The sequence below is a fragment of the Podarcis bocagei genome (assembly GCF_964188305.1).
Source record: "Podarcis bocagei genome assembly, chromosome: 8".
Classification (NCBI taxonomy): Eukaryota; Metazoa; Chordata; class Lepidosauria; order Squamata; family Lacertidae; genus Podarcis; species Podarcis bocagei.
Window position 1 is genome coordinate 91,414,954 of NC_138133.1, and position 19,850 is coordinate 91,434,803.

General features: G+C 44.0%; 1 protein-coding gene and 1 long non-coding RNA gene across 2 annotated transcripts in view; both read right to left on the minus strand.

Annotated features, from left to right (window-relative positions):
- Positions 1–3,694: 3,694 nt before the first annotated feature.
- LOC308593123 lies at positions 3,695–4,874 on the minus strand. Its single transcript, XR_014010750.1, has 2 exons — positions 4,640–4,874; positions 3,695–4,549 (listed from the first exon to the last, which is right to left on the minus strand). It is a non-coding gene; the product is annotated as an uncharacterized lncRNA (long non-coding RNA).
- Positions 4,875–5,621: 747 nt separating this feature from the next.
- TRAF6 (TNF receptor associated factor 6) overlaps positions 5,622–19,850 on the minus strand; it is a 29,738-nt gene continuing 15,509 nt past the window's right edge. Inside the window, exons 3-7 of the mRNA XM_081204737.1 lie at positions 19,160–19,310; positions 17,903–18,061; positions 16,854–16,925; positions 9,681–9,758; positions 5,622–8,643 (exon numbers count right to left, since the gene is read on the minus strand). Of these exons, the coding sequence (XP_081060863.1) occupies positions 7,804–8,643; positions 9,681–9,758; positions 16,854–16,925; positions 17,903–18,061; positions 19,160–19,310 (1,300 nt within the window). The 3' untranslated portion in view covers positions 5,622–7,803. The remainder of the gene's footprint in view (positions 8,644–9,680; positions 9,759–16,853; positions 16,926–17,902; positions 18,062–19,159; positions 19,311–19,850) is intronic.

A 19,850-nucleotide genomic window follows, 5' to 3' on the forward strand; every position in this document is an offset into this window, starting at 1 on the left:
TCTTAGATACCCTGTTTTCCCAAAAGTAAGCCATCCCCCGAAAATAAGACCTACTTCCAGTTTTGCCTCTCGCTGTAATACAAGGCATCCCCCAAAAATAAGACCTCCCCAATAATAAGGCCTCCCCAGAATATGTGTACCGTATTCTTCTTCAAAGCAATGACAAACCTAGACAGCATCTTAAAAAGCAGAGACATCACCTTGCCAAGAAAGGTCCATATAGTAAAAGCTCTGGTTTTCCCAGTAGTGATCTATGGAAGTGAAAGCTGGACCATAAAGGCGGCTGATCGCCAAAGAATGGATGCTTTTGAATTCTGGTGCTGGAGGAGACTCTTGAGAGTCCCATGGACTGCAAGAAGATCAAACCTCTCCATTCTGAAGGAAATCAGCCCTGAGTGCTCACTGGAAGGACAGATCCTGAAGCTGAGGCTCCAAGACTTTAGCCACCTCAGGAGAAGAGAAGACTCCCTGGAAAAGACCCTGATGTTGGGAAAGATGGAGGGCACAAGGAGAAGGGGACAACGGAGGACGAGATGGTTGGACAGTGTTCTCGAAGCTACCAGCATGAGTCTGACCAAACTGCGGGAGGCAGTGGAAGACAGGAGTGCCTGGCATGCTCTGGTCCATGGGGTCATGAAGAGTCGGATACGAATAAACAACAACAACATAAGGTTAAAAACGTGCAATATTAAATGGGAGAGGAAAACATGAAAATTCTAGCTACTTACCAACTCTTTGCCAAGTGCTGCAAGGAGGAAAATGTCATGGTTTGTGTGTTAATTAATTTAGTTGATTTACAGAGCAGAACTCCTTATTAAAAAACAAACCCTCAAGATGACATATCAGCATCACACAAAGCTCTCCAATTTGCAGGCACAGCTCTGGGTTTAATGAAACAACGCTATCCTCTGGCATTTTAGCTTCATGTTCAGTAGGTGCATACACATGCTGGAACCAGGGTATTCTATAGTCAAGATTTTAGGAAATCTGTGCTAAAAAACCAACTCCCTGCATGTTGAAAAACTCAGGTTTAAAAGAAATGTCTGCTAATATTTTTACTGTTACGCCTTCTATAGTAATAGAAAATCACTATGAGGGTGAATTTCAAATTCAGGCACAGACAGGCTTGTTTCTGCCAGAGCAGCGGGCGATGTGTGTTCTTCAAGTTGCCTTCCCCATTATTTCCCTAAAGTTTTAACTCTGTGCCCCATTAGCCACCTACATTAAACACATGGAAACTAGGGTGAAGTCTCTCACACACACAAACAGCGCCTCTATGCAGTCTGCATATACCTTCAGTTTGTGGTCGATCACAGGTGAGGGCAATGGTTGCAATCCAAGTTTCCCTGAATACATTCTGCACCACTGACAAGCGTTGGGAGTGTGTCTTGTTAATGTCAGCAACAGTTGATAAATAGCCACTGACCTTGTCAACTGCAGTAAGTAAGAATGCCTTGAGTTTCAGCATGTGGGGAAGAGGCGACAGGAGTTATTGCTCTCATTTCTGCTTTTGGGGCTTCCCCATAGGTATCTGGTTGGTTGAGGTAGGAAGAGGCTGCTGAACTATACAGACCATTTGTCTGATCCAGGCAAAGGCAAACTCGGCCCTCCAGCTGTTTTGAAACGACAATTCCCATCATCCCTGACCACTGGTCCTGTTAGCTAGGGGTGATGGGAGTTGTAGTCTCTAAACATATGAAGGTCCGAGTTTGCCTATGCCTAGTCTGATCCAACAGGGCTCTTATGCTCTCCAGGAAACTAGGTCACTTAGAGCTCTACCCCTCATTCCCCATTTTGGGCCATAAATATGCCATCTATGACCTAACATCACTGTGTGGGAACATGTGGGCTAGTATATTTGTCCTGCTGTTTGTGCATGGATGGGGGCCTGCACAGAGCAGCTTAGGAACATTCTCCAGCTCTTGCCAGGGAGCTAAAATTCAAGTCATCCTAAGATTTGTAAGTGCAGGTGCATGCCTCAAATGGAGACTGAGGAATGAGAAAAGTTGATTTGCCACTCTTGACTGCAGGTACAGAAAGGTGCATGAGCTAACAGGTTTGTGGATTTAATTTGCAAGGCTGTTTATTTTCCCAGCTTTTAATGTAATACTCAAATGCACCTGCTGGGTCTTTGCCTACCAGGCTCTGACTCATATCACTTATGATACAAGGAGTTTACATGAATTAAGGAGTGAACTAATTTAACTGCTAAAGCCAGAGAGATTCATATGCTGTTGCAAAAGCAAACTCAGATTCTTATCCCGCCCCCCAGCATGGAATATAAACCGTCTTAGCCCAGATAATTAATTTCACACTGTTCTCTAATCTTTACACTGCACATCATGGACTTAAACAGAAACAGGTGTTTTAAGTCTATTTCTCTGCACAGTTACATGGTTTATTGGCCACAGTTTTCTCACAAAATAAACACGCATAAATTGCACTTTGTGTCCATCTTAAAATCTAAAATTTTCAGTTTCACAACTCTGTGTTAGCCACTCTACTAATACAAATTGGTTGTACTGCATTTTGGTTTTAAGTGACAAGACACTGAAGTGTAGCTTGCACCCACCATGCACCTTACTGGAAGAAAGCAGGAAAGGCCCCAGTTTCTCTAGGATTCCACTGTGTGTTCAAAGCGGGATGCAAATGAGGAAGTCAAAAAGATGTCAATCCTTTAAAAACTGCCATAGGAGAACTATCCAGGGAATGACATTAACATCACACCCATTATAATAAACATTTCCACAGGTATACCGAAATTTTTTTTAGCTCATTAAACATGATTCTTTATCGTTGTAAAAAGCCAAACTAAAAGGATCGTAGTTTGAAGAGGTCGCCACAATGCAGGAATCTCAACTAAAGCATCCATGACAGATGGCCATCCAACCTCTGCAAGAGCCTTCCGCAAATGTGGTCCCCCTCCAAATGTTTTTAGTTGTATCTCTTACCATCCCTGACCACGGGCCATGTTGGTTGGGCAGAGAAGAGTTGGAGCCTCTGTTGTAGTTGTAGATCTGCAGGGCATCAGACCAGAGCTGTCTGCACTAGAATGGCACAAGTTGCCTGCTATTAAAGGTAAAGGGACCCCTAACCATTAGGTCCAGTTGTGACCGACTCTGGGGTTGTGGCGCTCATCTCGCTTTATTGGCAGAGGGAGCTGGTGTACAGCTTCCGGGTCATAATAATAAGAATAATTTTTTTATTTATACCCCGCCCTCCCCAGCCAAGGCCGGGCTCAGAGCGGCTTACAAGCAATAATAAAAACAAGATGAATGATTACAACTTAAAAATAAAATGTGGCCAGCATGTGGCAAACCAGAGCAGCGCACGGAGACGCCGTTTACCTTCCTGACGGAGCAGTACCTATTTATCTACTTGCACTTTGATGTGCTTTCGAACTGCTAGGTTGGCAGGAGCAGGGACCGAGCAACGGGAGCTCACCCCGTCGCGGGGATTCGAACCACTGACCTTCTGATCGGCAAGTCCTAGGCTCTGTGGCTGAACCCACAGCACCACCCGCGTCCCTCCTATTAGCTATCACTAAACAAACACTTTCCTTCCCTGTTGAGATCGGTGGGCTACTAAATAGGGCCAAAATACAGGTTCTTGAAGCACAGCAAACTCAGTGATATTTCTGTCAGGCCTTGTCTTGGTATGATTATGGCAAACAATAGCCTAGTACAATGCAAAGTGAACAGTATAATGGCTTTATTAGTTTATCAATACTATATACAGGCTTCTGCATGAGTTACAAAATAGATTAAGTATTCTTCTGAGAAACTAGTAGAATCGACACTATTTGATAATATTTTAGTGCATCCTTATCACCCGTAACGCAGATCTGTTGTGCTATATCAGTGTTAGGCCAGTTACGGCAAAGAGAAACCATCTCTCAATGGAAAAGGCTCCACCTGGCAGTGTTTCATGGAATGTGTGCCTGTCCCCAACTGGTTGTTCCAATATCTCATCAGGTAAAACAAAACCCAAACCCTCAGTAGTATATAAAGCCTCTTTCCAAACCCTTAAGCTCTTGAACCCCACCAAAAAAGTAGGAAATAGCCATCACGTGTGCTCGAACTCAGGACGAAAGGGAGAAATGTGCTAAGAGGAAGGCACGTTTGGCAAACCCTCACCGGGATCCACTCCCGCCCGGAAACCTATGTCCCCACTGTGGAAGGAGGTGTGGATCCAGAATTGGCCTCCACAGTCCCTTACGGACTCATTGTTAAGACCGTGTTCATGGAAGACGATCTTACTCGGCCACGAGGGATCGCCAAAGAAGAAGAAAGCATACTAAAGTGACTGAATTTAAGATGTTTCAGTTCTCGAAGGCAACATACCCTTTTCAAAATATATCTACTTATATTATGATGTGGGACAAGTATCTTTTGCAAAGAGAGGAGCTGTCACAGTGTTGGAGAAGCACCAAGGCCATTGCTCTAGCTTGAAACTCGCAAGCAGAGCTCTGCATTTGCCTTCTAGGGTAAAGAAAGTGTCTCATGCCCCCACAAAGAGGTTTTTCCTGCCACAGCAAGTACAGGAAACCCTGTTTGAACATGCAGGGTTTCTGGTTACAGTCTGTTGTACTCCAACTTCCACTCACCCTACTTGCCACCTCTCGTAAGCAAAGTAGTACAGAGGCATATGGATGTCACTGTGCACAACTGGCAGTCTTCACACTACTACATTTTCTTTGGTGGGCATCAAATGAATTCTTAAAAGGAACTCCAAAGCAATGCACATATAAAACGCTGAACAACAGACAACAGAGTCCTGCTCCCTGAGTTAACAATCAAAATAAACATGAAATAAAAGGAAGGCATTTAAGTCTCATTGAGTTCAAAGGGGCTTGTTCCTATATTCCCAGGATCTAGGGCAGTGTTTCCCAACCTTTTTTGGGCAAAGGCACACTTGTTTGATGAAAAAAATCTCGAGGCACACCACCATTACAGCCCCGTGACGTCAGCGCGCAGCGTCACGCTGGGAGGGACGCACGAAAGTGTAAGTTTCAATTTTTTTCCCTCCCCCTTGCCGGGGAACCTCCAAGCTTTGGGGGGGGGGGGAGGAGGCAGCAAAGCGAGGCAGGAAGGAGAGCGCGGCTTGGCTGGGAGAGCTTTGGCAGGGGCAGGGAATGAGAGCCGCGAGGCGGGCGCTGCGGACGGAGGCGCTGCCCGCCGAGCTCGCAGGCAGCCAGGCAGGCAGACGGTGAGAGCCCTGCGCTGGGCGGCCTCTCCTCACCGCCGCCGCCCCGCCTCTCGCCGCCCGACTCGCCCGCCTCCCTCCAGGCAACATCTCGCGGCACACCAGGCAACATCTCGCGGCACACCAGGCAACATCTCGCGGCACACAGTGGTTGGGAAACACTGATCTAGGGTATACAGCTATAGGGGTAGTTATTTATTTACAAAAAAAACCCCTCTACAACCAACATGAACTCTGGTTGTAAGCAGGGAACACAAACTAATGCAACATTTAAATACTAAAAACCTGGAAATCTACACTTCCTTTTCCCAAGACAAAGAGGCAGTCCATAGCAATATCTAGTTTATAAACTGGCACTTACGTTTTTGCTCATATGGCTCTTTGAATCTTCAGTACAGGCAAAATTTAATTTTCCCCCAAAAAGGTTCCACAGGTCCCTGTTTCCAAAGATGCGTCTCTTCTACAATAAATAAGCAGAAAGTAGACGACGAAGGGGATCTGGTATACCAGCCAATGGGCCAATCTTAACTGTTTACCTCAATTTACACAAAGGAAGCTTTAAAATGCTTCCTTTCATGACGTCATGTTTATATCGATCCCAAAGGAATCCTAGTGCCACCACGTATTTTGAGAACTGTGCTCTCTCTCTCTCTCTCTCTCTCTCACACACACACACACACACCCTCAAAATTTGCCAGTGCCTTCCTATTGACAGTAAATCCTCTTTGCTGTTAAAAAACCCATTTTACTCATTCAGGATGCGCGTCTTATAGGGCTGAGAGCCAATGAAAGACAAAGCTGTCACAGTGATGGCCACCAACTTGGGTGGTTTTGAAAGAGTAGAGGGCAATCAATGGCTATGCTCTGGCACCACAGTTGGAGGCAGCAATGCTGCTGAATATCAGTTCCTGGAAACCACAGGAAGAGAGAATGCACTTCTGTCTGAATCCTGCTTGGGTGTTTCCCATAGGCATTGGTTTGGCCACTGTGAGTACAGGATGTTGGACTACATGGGCTACTGGCCTGAACCTGCAAGTTCTTATCATAGTATGGCTTTATACACATTGGTAGAGGGCTTTGAATTCTTGAGTGAGCAATACTGAGGATGCCTTTACAATGAATCCCTCATTTATGACCAGAATGGCACATTTCTAGACATCTCTGTGTTAATGTCACATAGCTATTGTTGAGAGTGCTACAATCACCCACAACCTTTTCTATCAGCACCAATGAATTTTGTTCACAGACTTCTTACAGAAGACAACTTTCACAGGATATGCCAGTCAAATAACATCGACATGAGAGTGTGTACCAGCTTAGCCCCATTCTATTTTGATTACTATGCACAGGTCAGAACTATGGACAGAAAATTTCCCTAACACTCTTCAATTTTAGGCTCAGATACAACGCTCTTGACCCTAATCTGATCAGCTGATTTGTAGTTGTGGAGAACAGCCTTTACCAAAGGTGTCGTGGACTTTGAAGAAGCATGAACTCAGAGCGAAAAGGAAAAACGAGGTAAGAGGAAGGCACATTTGGCAAACCCTCACCATGATCAACTCCCACCCGGAAACCTATGTCCCCACTGTGGAAGGATGTGTGGATCCAGAATTGGCCTCCACAGTCACTTATGGATTCACTGTTAAGACCGTGTTCATGGAAGACAATCTTACTTGTCTACAAGTGATCGCCAAAGAAGAAAGAATATACTTTCAAGTACAAAACAAGACATGTTTGCACACTTATAGAATTTTCTGTCACCACTACAAGGGCAAAAATACAGCTGGATCAGAGATACAACAAAAAGAAGACACAATGGGAAGGCAAAAGGCTGAAGACAAAGATGCCTGGCGATCTCATCAGTGAGTTAACCAGGCTGAAATCATTAAGCTTCTCTAGGGCAGCGCCACACTGAGCTTTTTGATAGATCAAAAACTTCTACACATTCCACCATACTAGCAGCTGTTGAGAATGGATTCTCAATACAAAATTCCATGGGAAGGGAAGTGATAAAGTGAAGACAACCAATTTACAGCTCAAGCTCACTGAGGTTTGCAAAAAGGTGCATGGCAAACAGAGAACCAACATTCCTGCCTAGGGTTATTGACAGCGTATCAATGAAGTTATACCTGTGCTTGCTTTCTGCTATGATACTCCCAAGGCTTATTTAGTAGGTTTGTTCTGGTTCAAAATCTAGTCTTGGCTGAAAGTCCCCAGCAAGCTACCAGGTTAAGCAGTCAAATAATTCAGCTCCTTTGAGATGTATACACCAAGGTAATGCAACCATCAAATAAAAAGCAGAATCTGACCAAGCCTCTGCTATCCTAAAAATGGTACTGCATAGTTTTTATTAACTTTTGGTAACACACCCGTCATAGCATAGTTATTTAGCTTACTTATTTAGACCATCAGGACGTCGTCTTTACCACTTTGAATACAAATAACTCTAAGAGGAAACACTTTCCATGCTCTGAAAAGCATCTCAGAATGGCAGTTTTGGTTCTGCTTCAAGGATCTGCCATTCTGATGAATCTCTTTATTCATCTGCAGCCCTTATCGCAGTTGACCAGCAAAAGCTCAAGCCTGAAGCATGGTGGCCTATGCCGCCCCATCAGTACTACGAGGCTGAAAACCCTCCCTTCGGAGACTGTTTAAGTCTAAGCGCGTTATGACCTCACAGCGCACTAGGATACTATCGTCCTTTATATAGGTTTTTTGTTTTAGCGCCTGCAACTGCATAAATGTCACATATCCAAAGCCTTTTGGGTTGCGGTCGACCACGGGGCGCTGGAAAGCAAGCAGCTCGGGCTTGGTATCCATCACTTCCTCGTGGTTGTGCCTTGACGATCCTTCTGACTGATCCAGGATAGAAAGCCGTATGGTGCCTTGGAAAGGCCAAGGCAGGTGGCTGTCATATTGCCCTTGCATCGTATGAACAAAAAGGGAAATATAGTTGGCACAGCGCTGTGCATTCGGTGACTGGATATGCAGCCGCAAGCAGAGTTTGTAGCCGGGTTTCCCTGTGTAGAAGCCTGGGCTGTGGATTACAACAGGCCTATCTTCCTCCTGCGCTCTCAAGTAAACACTGAAATTCTCAATCTTCCACAGGAAAATGCCATTACACTGCTGTGATTCCACTTCTGCGACTTTTTCCTCCAGATTTCGGATAGTGCGTTTGAGATCTCTCATCTGGTTGTTTTGTGTCTCCATCTTTGCTATGAGTTCTCGGATCTGGTGATCTTGCCTTACCAAGCGACCTTCCAGTTGTTGAATCGTCTCCTTGAAGTTGTGGACCTCTGGGCTACATTCACAGGAAGGTGATGGGTCATATGGGATAGCGCCATGGAAATTAGTGATATTCAGGAGAGTCTGAGCCATCATTCTCATATGGACTGGGGTGAACTCCTGCATATGCCGTGCCAACTCATTTCTCTGCATCTGTAATTAAATAAAGGCACATAGTTCCATAAGCATTTCCTTTGACTAAAGTCAAGCACTGAGCCTTAATGGGCAAGGAAAAAACCACTGTGTTTAAAAGCAGAACTTGCTTAATCTTCCAGTGATTGTCTGAAACAGGAATTGAAAAACTGAACAAAGAGAAATATTATTATTTGAAAAACTGAACAGAATGCAAGTGTTACTACTGCACTGTTCAGATGCCTTTATTGGAAAGCAATTTAAGGCTTTGGAGGAAAAAAATCTCAATACAGATTTTCTGCACAAACCTGTGTCACTGCTGATCTAAATGAATGGTGAGATCAGGATTATACCATGTGCTACCTGCTTCCAAGTTCAGGCAGATCACCTTATTTCACAGCACATTTGGAAGGTCCTTGTATTGTAAAGCTTAATTTTATATGTCATCAGGGGATGATGAACACCATGTAGAAAGCTACCATGTTGGCATTTTTCAGAGATGGGGAATATGTAGCCTTCCATACCCTTTTCAACAGGGCTCAAGTGTTCAGATTTAGATGTTACAGAGAAACAGAGGTAGGTATCATGAGCGCATCAATGCAACATCCATCGCCTGCAATAACCCAATGACCACTCTCAACAGCTTCAGTATAGCTGCTAAATAGCATTGAGGACAGGATGGTACCCTGTGGCACACCCAAAGGACCACAAAATAATCACCCAGTATGACTATTGGAAACTAAACCGAGAAATAGGACCACAACCAATGCAAAACGGTGCCTCAAATGCGAATCTCACAGAACTGGTTCAGAAAGATATTATGGTGAATGATATCTTCCCTGCCCTCATCACCACTGCAGGAGGCAGGATTACGTGTTCTCCCTTGTGCTTGGTCGGATTTGCAACATGTCTTTTGCCACTTGCGCTTTACTCATAATTCAGTCCATTTCATTGCCCAGAGGTCTCTGGTACACCAAGGGGGGAAAGAGGCTTTTGGGGCAATAAAGTAGCAACACAAAATTCAACCAAATAAGAAGCAAATAGAAGTGTTGGCTTACTTTTTCTGGACATCCAAAGGGGCTGTATGTACACGGTACTGGAGCAGTTGGGCAATCGTTATCGTAGTGATTAGGAAGCTAAAGGCGGATGGAGAGGTGACACTGTAATTTTCAGTTTGTAAGGTGCAGAAATCCACAATTATAAGAAACGGTAATCAGTGGCCTACATATAGAGTATATGGGGCGATATACAACTAAGTCATGCTCAGAGCAGACCCACTGAAGACCACTGATTACAACACCCAGAGTGCGACTAATATGGGATCTTCTCCACAGCACTGCACAACATCATCACCACCAACAGTGTGTAATTGCACATTTACATTTTGGCCCACAAAGCTTTATGCTGAGAAAAATCTGTTTGCTAGTTTATAGCATATGCCATGGGTTATTTTATTTACTTAAGATTCCCAAGATGACCTTCAACTGAAATTTCTAAGGCAATTAACAAAGCAATACAATGCAAAAGGTAATTTAAGACTGCAAATCTTACACCCGCTTATTTGGGAGCAAGCCCCCACTGAAATCAATGAGACTTACTCCGGAGCTGACATACACAGATTTGGACTGTTATAATCCTACAAGAGCATCAAAATTAAATTATTATTTTTAAAAAATGGGGCTGCGTCTGAAGAAAGCAGAAACTCAGAAGACCGTTCCCCAGTGTGGCTGGAGAAACCCAGCCAAACTGGCACGGTATAAATAAAAAAAAAAATATTATTAAACTTCAATTGGTGCAGAATTCAGTGGGCAGGTTGTTCACCAGGGTAAGACGGTTTGAGCATATAACACCATTTCTGGCTTCACTGCACTGGCTGCCAATCAATTTCCAGGCCCAATTCACCTATAAAGCCTTACATGGCAAGACCACCTTTCCCATATAAACCAACCCAAACCTGCAATCATCATCTGAAGCCCCTCTTCATGTGTCTCCTGTGACAGGTTCAGAGGGCAGCAACATGAGAATGGGCCTTTTCTGCAGTGGCTCCTCGCTTGGGGAATGCTCTCCCAAGGGAGGCTTCCCTGGCACCTTTGCTACATATTTTTATGTAACTTACCGTATTTTTCGCCCTATAGGACGCACCGGCCCATAGGACGCACCTAGTTTTTTTTTGGGGGGGGGGGAATCAAGGGAAATTTTTTATTTCCCCCCCAGGTTTGCGCAGCCATCCCCAAGCTAGAAGAGGGCTTCCCTAGCCTCTGTGGGGCAGCGCACTGCGCTGACCTGCAGAGGCTTTGCGCAACCATCCCAAGCTAGAAGAGGGAGACGGAGCGCCCCGTCTCCCTCTTCTGCCTTCAGGGACAGCTTGCCCCGCTGTCCCCCGAGTTTGTGGGGCTGGCGGGGGGAGAAGCAAGCTTGCTTCTCTCCCCCCCCCCCCCAGCCTCCAGATCAGGTCGGGGAATAGAATCATAGAATCATAGAGTTGGAAGAGACCACAAGGGCCATCGAGTCCAACCCCCTGCCAAGCAGGAAACACCATCAGAGCACTCCTGACATATGGTTGTCAAGCCTCTGCTTAAAGACCTCCAAAGTAGGAGACTCCACCACACTCCTTGGCAGCAAATTCCACTGTCGAACAGCTCTTACTGTCAGGAAGTTCTTCCTAATGTTTAGGTGGAATCTTCTTTCTTGTAGTTTGGATCCATTGCTCCGTGTCCGCTTCTCTGGAGCAGCAGAAAACAACCTTTCTCCCTCCTCTATGTGACATCCTTTTATATATTTGAACATGGCTATCATATCACCCCTTAACCTCCTCTTCTCCAGGCTAAACATGCCCAGCTCCCTTAGCCGTTCCTCATAAGGCATCGTTTCCAGGCCTTTGACCATTTTGGTTGCCCTCCTCTGGACACGTTCCAGTTTGTCAGTGTCCTTCTTGAATTGTGGTGCCCAGAACTGGACACAGTACTCCAGGTGTGGTCTGACCAGAGCAGAATACAGTGGCACTATTACTTCCCTTGATCTAGATGCTATACTCCTATTGATGAAGCCCAGAATTGCATTGGCTTTTTTAGCTGCCGCGTCACACTGTTGGCTCATGTCAAGTTTGTGGTCAACCAAGACTCCTAGATCCTTTTCACATGTACTGCTCTCAAGCCAGGTGTCACCCATCTTGTATTTGTGCCTCTCATTTTTTTTGCCCAAGTGCAATACTTTACATTTCTCCCTATTAAAATTCATCTTGTTTGTTTTTGCCCAGTTCTCTAATCTGTCAAGGTCGTTTTGAAGTGTGATCCTGTCCTCTGAGGTGTTAGCCACCCCTCCCAGTTTGGTGTCATCTGCAAATTTGATCAGGATGCCCTTGAGTCCATCATCCAAGTCGTTGATAAAGATGTTGAATAAGACCGGGCCCAAGACAGAACCCTGTGGCACCCCACTAGTCACTCTTCTCCAGGATGAAGAGGAACCATTGATGAGCACCCTTTGGGTTCGGTCAGTCAGCCAGTTACAAATCCACTGAGTGGTAGCATAGTCAAGACCGCATTTTACCAGCTTTTTTACAAGAATATCATGGGGCACCTTGTCAAATGCCTTGCTGAAATCTAGGTAGGCTACATCCACTGCGTTCCCTTCATCTACCAGGCTTGTAATTCTGTCAAAAAACGAGATCAGGTTAGTCTGACATGACTTATTTTTCAGAAATCCATGCTGACTATTGGTGATCACAGCATTCCTTTCTAGGTGCTCACAGCCTGTTTGCTTAATGATCTGCTCCAGAATCTTCCCTGGTATTGATGTCAGACTGACTGGGCGGTAATTATTTGGGTCCTCTCTTTTCCCCTTTTTGAAAATAGGGACAACATTTGCCCTCCTCCAGTCTGCCGGGACTTCGCCTGTTCTCCAGGAATTCTCAAAGATGACTGCCAGTGGTTCTGAGATCACATCTGCCAGTTCTTTTAATACTCTTGGATGCAGTTCATCTGGCCCTGGAGACTTGAATACATCTAGACTAGCCAAATATTCTTGTACTATCTCCTTAGTTATTCTGGGCTGTGTTTGCTTTGCTGAATCATTTGCTCCAAATTCTTCAGGTCGGGCATTGTTTTCTTTATCGGAGAAGACTGAGGCAAATAAGGCATTGAGGAGTTCAGCCCTTTCTGTGTCCCCTGTTTGCATTTCACCATCTTCTCCTCTGAGTGACCCCACTGTTTCTTTGTTCTTCCTTTTGCTACGAACATACCCATAAAAGCCTTTTTTGTTGCTTTTAACCTCTCTAGCAAGCCTGAGTTCATTCTGTGCTTTAGCTTTTCTGACTTTGTGTCTACACGTGCTGGCTATTTGTTTGAATTCCTCTTTGGTGGTTTCCCCCCTTTTCCATTTTTTGTACACATCCTTTTTTAATCTTAATTCAGTTAAAAGTTCTTTAGATAGCCACCCTGGCTTCTTTAGGCACCTTCCATGTTTCCGTCTCATTGGTATTGCCTGATGTTGTGCTTTTACTATCTCCCTCTTAACAAACTCCCAGCCATCATGAACTCTTTCCTTTTAGTATTGCTGTCCATGGGATCTCACCCAGCACTTCCCTAAGTTTTATGAAGTCGGCTTTCTTAAAGTCAAGAAATCGAGTCCTAGTATGCTTGGCTGCTCCTTTCCGCTGTATAGTAAACTTCAGAAGAGCATGATCACTCGCGCCTAATGGTCCTTCCACATCTACCCCACTAACCAGGTCATCAACATTGGTTAGGACCAGATCTAAAATGGCTGTTCCTCTTGTTGCTTCTCCCACTTTCTGGACAATGAAGTTGTCTGCAAGGCCAGTGAGGAATCTGTTTGACCTTATGCTCTTGGCTGAGTTTGACGTCCAACAAATATCCGGGTAATTGAAGTCCCCCATTACTACTATCTCCCTTCCTTTCGCATGCTTGGCCATCTGTTCCAGGAAGGCATCATCTATGTCCTCCGTTTGGCTTGGGGATCTATAGTAAACTCCCACAATGAGGTCTCTGTTATTCTTCTCTCCCTTAATTTTGACCCAAATGCTCTCACTTTGGCTTTGAGGTTCTAAATCTTGGATCTCTTCACAGGTATACACATCCCTGACATATAACGCCACTCCTCCTCCTTTCTTGTCTGGTGTATCTGAAGAAGTGTGCATGCACACGAAAGCTTATACCAAGAACTAACTTAGTTGGTCTTTAAGGTGCTACAGGAAGGAATTTTTTTATTTGTCTGGTCTGTTTCTCTGAAATAAATTGTATCCCCCCCCCCATTATTACATTCCAATCGTGGGACTTATCCCACCAGGTTTCAGTGATGCCTATTATGTCATATTTAGTTTGCTGTACCAAGAGCTCAAGCTCATCTTGTTTATTTCCCATGCTTTGCGCATTAGTGTACAGACATTGAAGTCCATTAATCATTCCCCCGTGTCTCTTATTTAAGGATTTTTTCCTCCCACCACTAGGTCCGCGTGCTGTTTGCTCCATTTGGTCTATGACATTTGGATGATCATCTTCATTAATTGATAGACTCCTACCTTCAGGAGCACTGTCTCCCTCCCCCCCATTAGTCAGTTTAAAGCCCTCCTGATGAGGTTTCTGAGATTTTTGGTAAAAACATTTCTCCCAACCGTTGTGAGGTGCAGCCCATCACTTGCCAGAAGTCCATCTTCAAGAAACTGCAGTCCGTGATCTAAGAATCCAAACCATTCCTGTTTACACCATTTGCGAAGCCAGCTGTTCACTTCCACTATTTTCCCCTCTCTCCCTGGGCCACATCGTTCAACTGGGAGGACAGACGAGATGACAATTTGTGCATTTAGTTGCTTCAATTTCCTGCCGAGAGCCTCGTAGTCTCTTTTGATCTTCTGGAGGCTATTGCTTGCAGTGTCATTGGTTCCCACATGAACCAAGAGGAAGGGGTATTTGTCAGTGGGTTTTATGATTCCTTGCAGTCGTTCAGTTACATCTTGGATCTTAGCCCCGGGGAGACAGCACACTTCCCGAGACATCTTGTCAGGCCCACAGATCACTGCTTCTGTTCCCCTCAGTAGGGAATCCCCTATCACCACTACACGCCTCCTCTTGGGTTTGGTCGGGGTTCTTCCGTGAGCTGTCCGTTCCAAGGTCGCCTGCACATTCCCTGAGGACTGACTTTGCTGCTCGTCTTCATATACCTGATCGACTGTAATGAGGGAGAGATCCTCAAATGGAGTCTGCTCTTCGTCTTCCATGCTAGGGGAGAGGACCTCAAAGCGATTGTGTATTTCTAAACAATCAGAGTGAACCCTGGGCCTCCTACTTCTTTGAGTCACGTTTCTCCATATATATGGCTCCTGTGTTGGTGAACTATCCTCCTTCTCAGGGGAGTCCCCTGTCTCCTCCTTGGTGGGGACGGTGTGCTCTGTTGCTTCCAAGAAGAGCTCCAGCTCTCTAATTCTTTGGAGCGTAGCTACACGTTCCTCCAGTTGCTGGACTTTGTCTTTTAAAAGGGCAATCAACATGCAATTGCTGCAGGTAAAGCTGCCTGCAACCTTTGGCAAGATGGCAAACATTGCGCAGGAATCGCAGGCGACTGCAGCTGCTCCCTCCCCTTCCATCTTGAGATCGTGTCGTTGGGGGTGGCTACAGAGGTCCTCCATCATAAAAAGCTTGAAGACAGGACAAATAACTTCCCCCCCACAAAAAAAAAAACACCTAGGTCTCCCCCAACAAACGTTTGAGACTAGCTCCCCTAAATCTAAAAGATGGGTATAACCCTGCCCCCTCTGACCTTTACACAGGGAAAACAGCTAATCAGCCACAAAGAAACACACACACACAAGAAAACCCTTTTTGCTCCTTCTTCAACTGCTGCCCTGCAAACTCTGATAAGCTCCTCCCACAGCTAATCCCCTGCCTCAACAGAAACCCTGCCCCCTCTGACCTTTACACAGGGAAAACAGCTAATCAGCCACAAAGAAACACACACACACAAGAAAAACCCTTTTTGCTCCTTCTTCAACTGCTGCCCTGCAAACTCGGCGCTGCGCCTCCCCGCTGTCCCCAGCTTTTGGGCTGCAGGCTGCTGCCCGCAAGCCTTACGAGCCCGCGGGACATCCTGCCGGGCTTGCAAGACTTGCGGATAGCTTCCTGAAGCCTGGAGAGCGAGAGGGGTCGGTGCGCACCGACCCCTCTCACTCTCCAGGCTTCAGGGAAAGCCTGCATTCGCCCCATAGGACGCACACACATTTCCCCTTCATTTTTGGAGGGGAAAAAGTGCGTCCTATAGGGCGAAAAATACGGTATGTATCTTCAGTAACTTATGTAACTTATGTATCTTTAGTAACTTATCTTTAGGCATGAGACAAAAATATTCCTCCTGGCCTTTGGCTAAATACCATATCTTTCGCTCTGTAAGATGCACTTTTTCCCTCCTAAAAAGGGGAAATGTGTGTGCGTCTTATGGATCGAATACAGGCTGGGCAGCTATTGCTGAAGCCAGGAGAGCAACAGGGATCAGTGTGCAGCGATCCCACTTGCTGTCCTAGCTTCTGGATTAGCCCCGCGCAGCCTCTTCCGGGCAGGGGGAGCCTTCATCCCGCTGCCTGGGAGAGGCTGCACGTGGCTATCCCATAAGCCAGGACAGCGAGAGGCTATCCCAGAAGCCAGATTCCTCTTGCTGTTCTGGCTTCTGGGATTCAGAATATTTTTTTTCGTGTTTTCCTCCTCCAAAAACTAGGTGCGTCCTATGGTCTGGTGTGTCTTATAGAGCGAAAAATACGGTAAACAATCTATGGCCTTTTAAACTGGGAGGAGGAGTTACTGTGTTTGTTTGTTATTATGCTATTTATATTTTTGCTTTTATATTGTAAATTGTTTTGTGGTATTCGGATGAAGGGCAGTATAGAAATTTTTAACATAAAAAATAAAAATAAATAAAATTAGTCTATTTGTTTTTGTAAGGCGTGCTCTGGTCCATGGAGTCACGAAGAGTCGGACACGGCTAAACGACTAAACAACAACAACAATTTGTTTTTGTAAGTTGATGGTAAATGCAACAAACTTTTCTTGCTATTTGGCATTCTTACATTCAGTTCTCCATATTATTTTAAAATTATTATCTCCCTAGCCGTATTTCTATGTTACGAGGGGCGCATAAATGGCAAACTATTAAAATAAAGAAATTAAAATATTGACACAAGTCAAACCACAACAATACTACCTTGCTATCAAACAAGAAAGGGAGCTTCTTACCTGTTCTCTGATTAGCACTGTATTGCAGTATTCACAGCAGACATTTGCTAAAAGGCACATCTGGTCATGAACCTTCATTTCACCAAAACCAGAAAGTAAACAATAATTAATTGCACTGAAAGGGGACTAATAGATCACTAACATTGTGACTCCTCTCTCTCAAATCCCATCTTTGCATTAGAGAAAACAATAAGTACCAGTGAGCAACTTTGAGTTCATTTCCTTGAAAGAGCACTAATATATTAATTCAGGAGGTGCATACATATCTAGTCAGCAGACCTTTGTAGAACGTGGTTAAATGATATTAAGACCAGCAGGTCCTTGGTGTTTTGAAATCTGTGTTTTCTTGTTGTCACTAAGTAGTGGTCCAGAAATCTCTTTTGCTACATAGCCTTACGGCCTCATGAGTGTCTTTAGCCTATAAAAACAGTAGAATAATCCAACAAGGAAGGACTTCACATGTACTCTGGCTAATCTATGGAGGATATTATGTGGAAAGCACAAAAGGAAGATTAAAAAGACAAAACAAAAACAAAAAACAACCTTAGAAACCTACTTTCCTAACAAAAGGAAAGCAATGGGGAGCTTTTTAACACTTTGATTAATTTTTTCTGGGGCCAGACTTGATCAGTAGACCACCAGCTGGGAATCTTGGGAGAAAACACATGGCAAAAAAGTAAGTTCAAAATGCCAGAAGTCCAAGTTCAGTTTCAAACTAACAGGGTAAACTGCTTGAGAGATGGAACTGGGATGTGTGGATTTATTTATTTTAAGGCAAATTTTAAAAACCCCGAGATTTATATAAAAAAATAAAAATTCAGCTGCTTGTGAGGGATGGGGGGGGAAATAAGTAAAAAGAAAATCACTTGGTGAAATCTTTGTGAATATCATATAGAAGGGTGTTCTCACAACTGTAAAATACTGACGCTCTTATCAGACAAGACAGGAAGAAAAAAATATTTCTAATTTTAGCAAACGTTTGTTAAATATGCTTCATTTATATAAACAAACACAACTGTTCTGATTAAGCTGCATACTTTGAAACTTACCTCTTTTTCTTCATAAGGCATCCACACGGCACAGTTTGGACAGGAGGTTTGTCGTCGTGGACATTCTTGCTTTATATGATCCTGTATTTGATTCTTTTGGAAAATGGCATGGCACTGGGGACATTTCTCTGGAGCAAAGCCACAATGCAGCTCATGGTCCTGTGGAAGAAAATGAGATCAAATAGCAATTTAGCCTATAAACCTACACAAAATGATTCCGAAGCAGACTTAAAATATAGACTGAAGATCGTGGTAGCCAATCTGAGGCAAGTGTCTTCACGTCAATTACTCCCATGGTTTGGGGTGCAAAAAAAAAAAAAAAAAAGGTATGTTCAAGTTGAATTCAGCTAAGACTTGTAAATAGCCAATTGGTGAGATCAAGCAATTCTGGGTGAGCAGACTGGAAAGCTCTTAAGAGCCGGAGAGAAAAGGTCCCTCCAACCTGTTTTTTCATGAAAGCTACAAAGAACTTTGCACAGGATAAGTGGGCTGTCAAGTTAGTAACTTTTCTAGATTTTCTGTTTTGCAAAGTTGTATGAGGCTAGGCAGACTGAGGTAGCTGCCTCAACAATCCATTTTAGGGTCATGAAAGGGCAGCAAATTGTTAGTTGTTTAATTTATTATTGTTGTGTTTTACTGCCAGGGAAGAGAAATTATTAATTATATTGTTTATATGGAGGGAAGTGGGTTCCCCCCTTCAATTTCTGGATTTCCAAGTTCAGTCCATAACTGCTTCTAATTCAAGGGCTGCCTCAAAAATTCAGATTTCTTACATGAAAGTACAGGTATACATAATTTCTCAATATTCATGCAACCATGATCCACACAGATTTCACAGCTTCCTCAATTAAAGTACTTTAGAAAATGTGGCACTTTTGCAATAGGGCACAGATCTGTTTATTATATTTTAAGACAAACAGACTTTGCAAAATCAACAATATGCTTAACACCAATCAACCATGCTACAGTACAGCACTGACAGGTGCTTCTGCAGTAACAGCTAAAGCATGTCCCAAACCCTCTTCACTTCTTTAATCTGATGTTACTGGAGGGAAAACTTTGATCAACGGACCTTCCTGAAGTCACCTGGATGTCACAACTTCACTGGGCCACAGGTGTAGCAACCATAACTACCACCATCCTAAGTGAGGGAATGGGGACAAGGTGTCCTTTGAGCTATTCCAAAAGTTCTTACGGTGTGCTGATACTGCTCAGGACTGGGCGGCAATTCTGCAAAAAGAAACCCTGAAAGCCCACCTCTAAATGCCTGAGTTCCATCTTCTGATGACAGCCCTTGTTGGGACACTTCACCATCAGCGATAGGATTTCCCGTTTTGCAAAGTTGTCAGGAAAGAGTTGAGTTTCGAGTAAAATTTCATTGTCGATTGGACATTTATGACCAGCATCTCTATCAAAAAGAGCAATAATATACATCATAGAGAGGTAAACAGAAAATTCAGCCTACAGTAAGCTTGCAAGTTACATACATTTAACTCGAGCTCAATCAGCTTTACACACTTGGCAAATTAAAATAAATAAATAAAATGAGGGTGGGCGTCCAGGGGAATTTTTTTGGGCAATCCTACCCACTATTGCAACCAATGTATTTTAACTATACACTATTTGGGCTTTAAGAGTGATCCCCAGAACCCATAATTTGTGGGTTTACTGTATATCTATTAATGCAGATTCTGTGTTTTATTTATTCTTGCCAGTTTTGTAACATTTTATGTGCCATGTTACTTTATATATTTTTATTTATTTGTAAAACAAAAGGGCAGTGGAAAGCAACATAAAAACATTTTTTCTGTACGTTCCTGGTATATTCTCTGAATGTAGAGTAATTTACAAATATTGAAATAAAATAAATAACAAATAAAATTATTCTTGCAGTCATCATATTCTCCAGTTCTGGCTTGGCTCCTGCTGCATACCGCCCCGCCCCCCC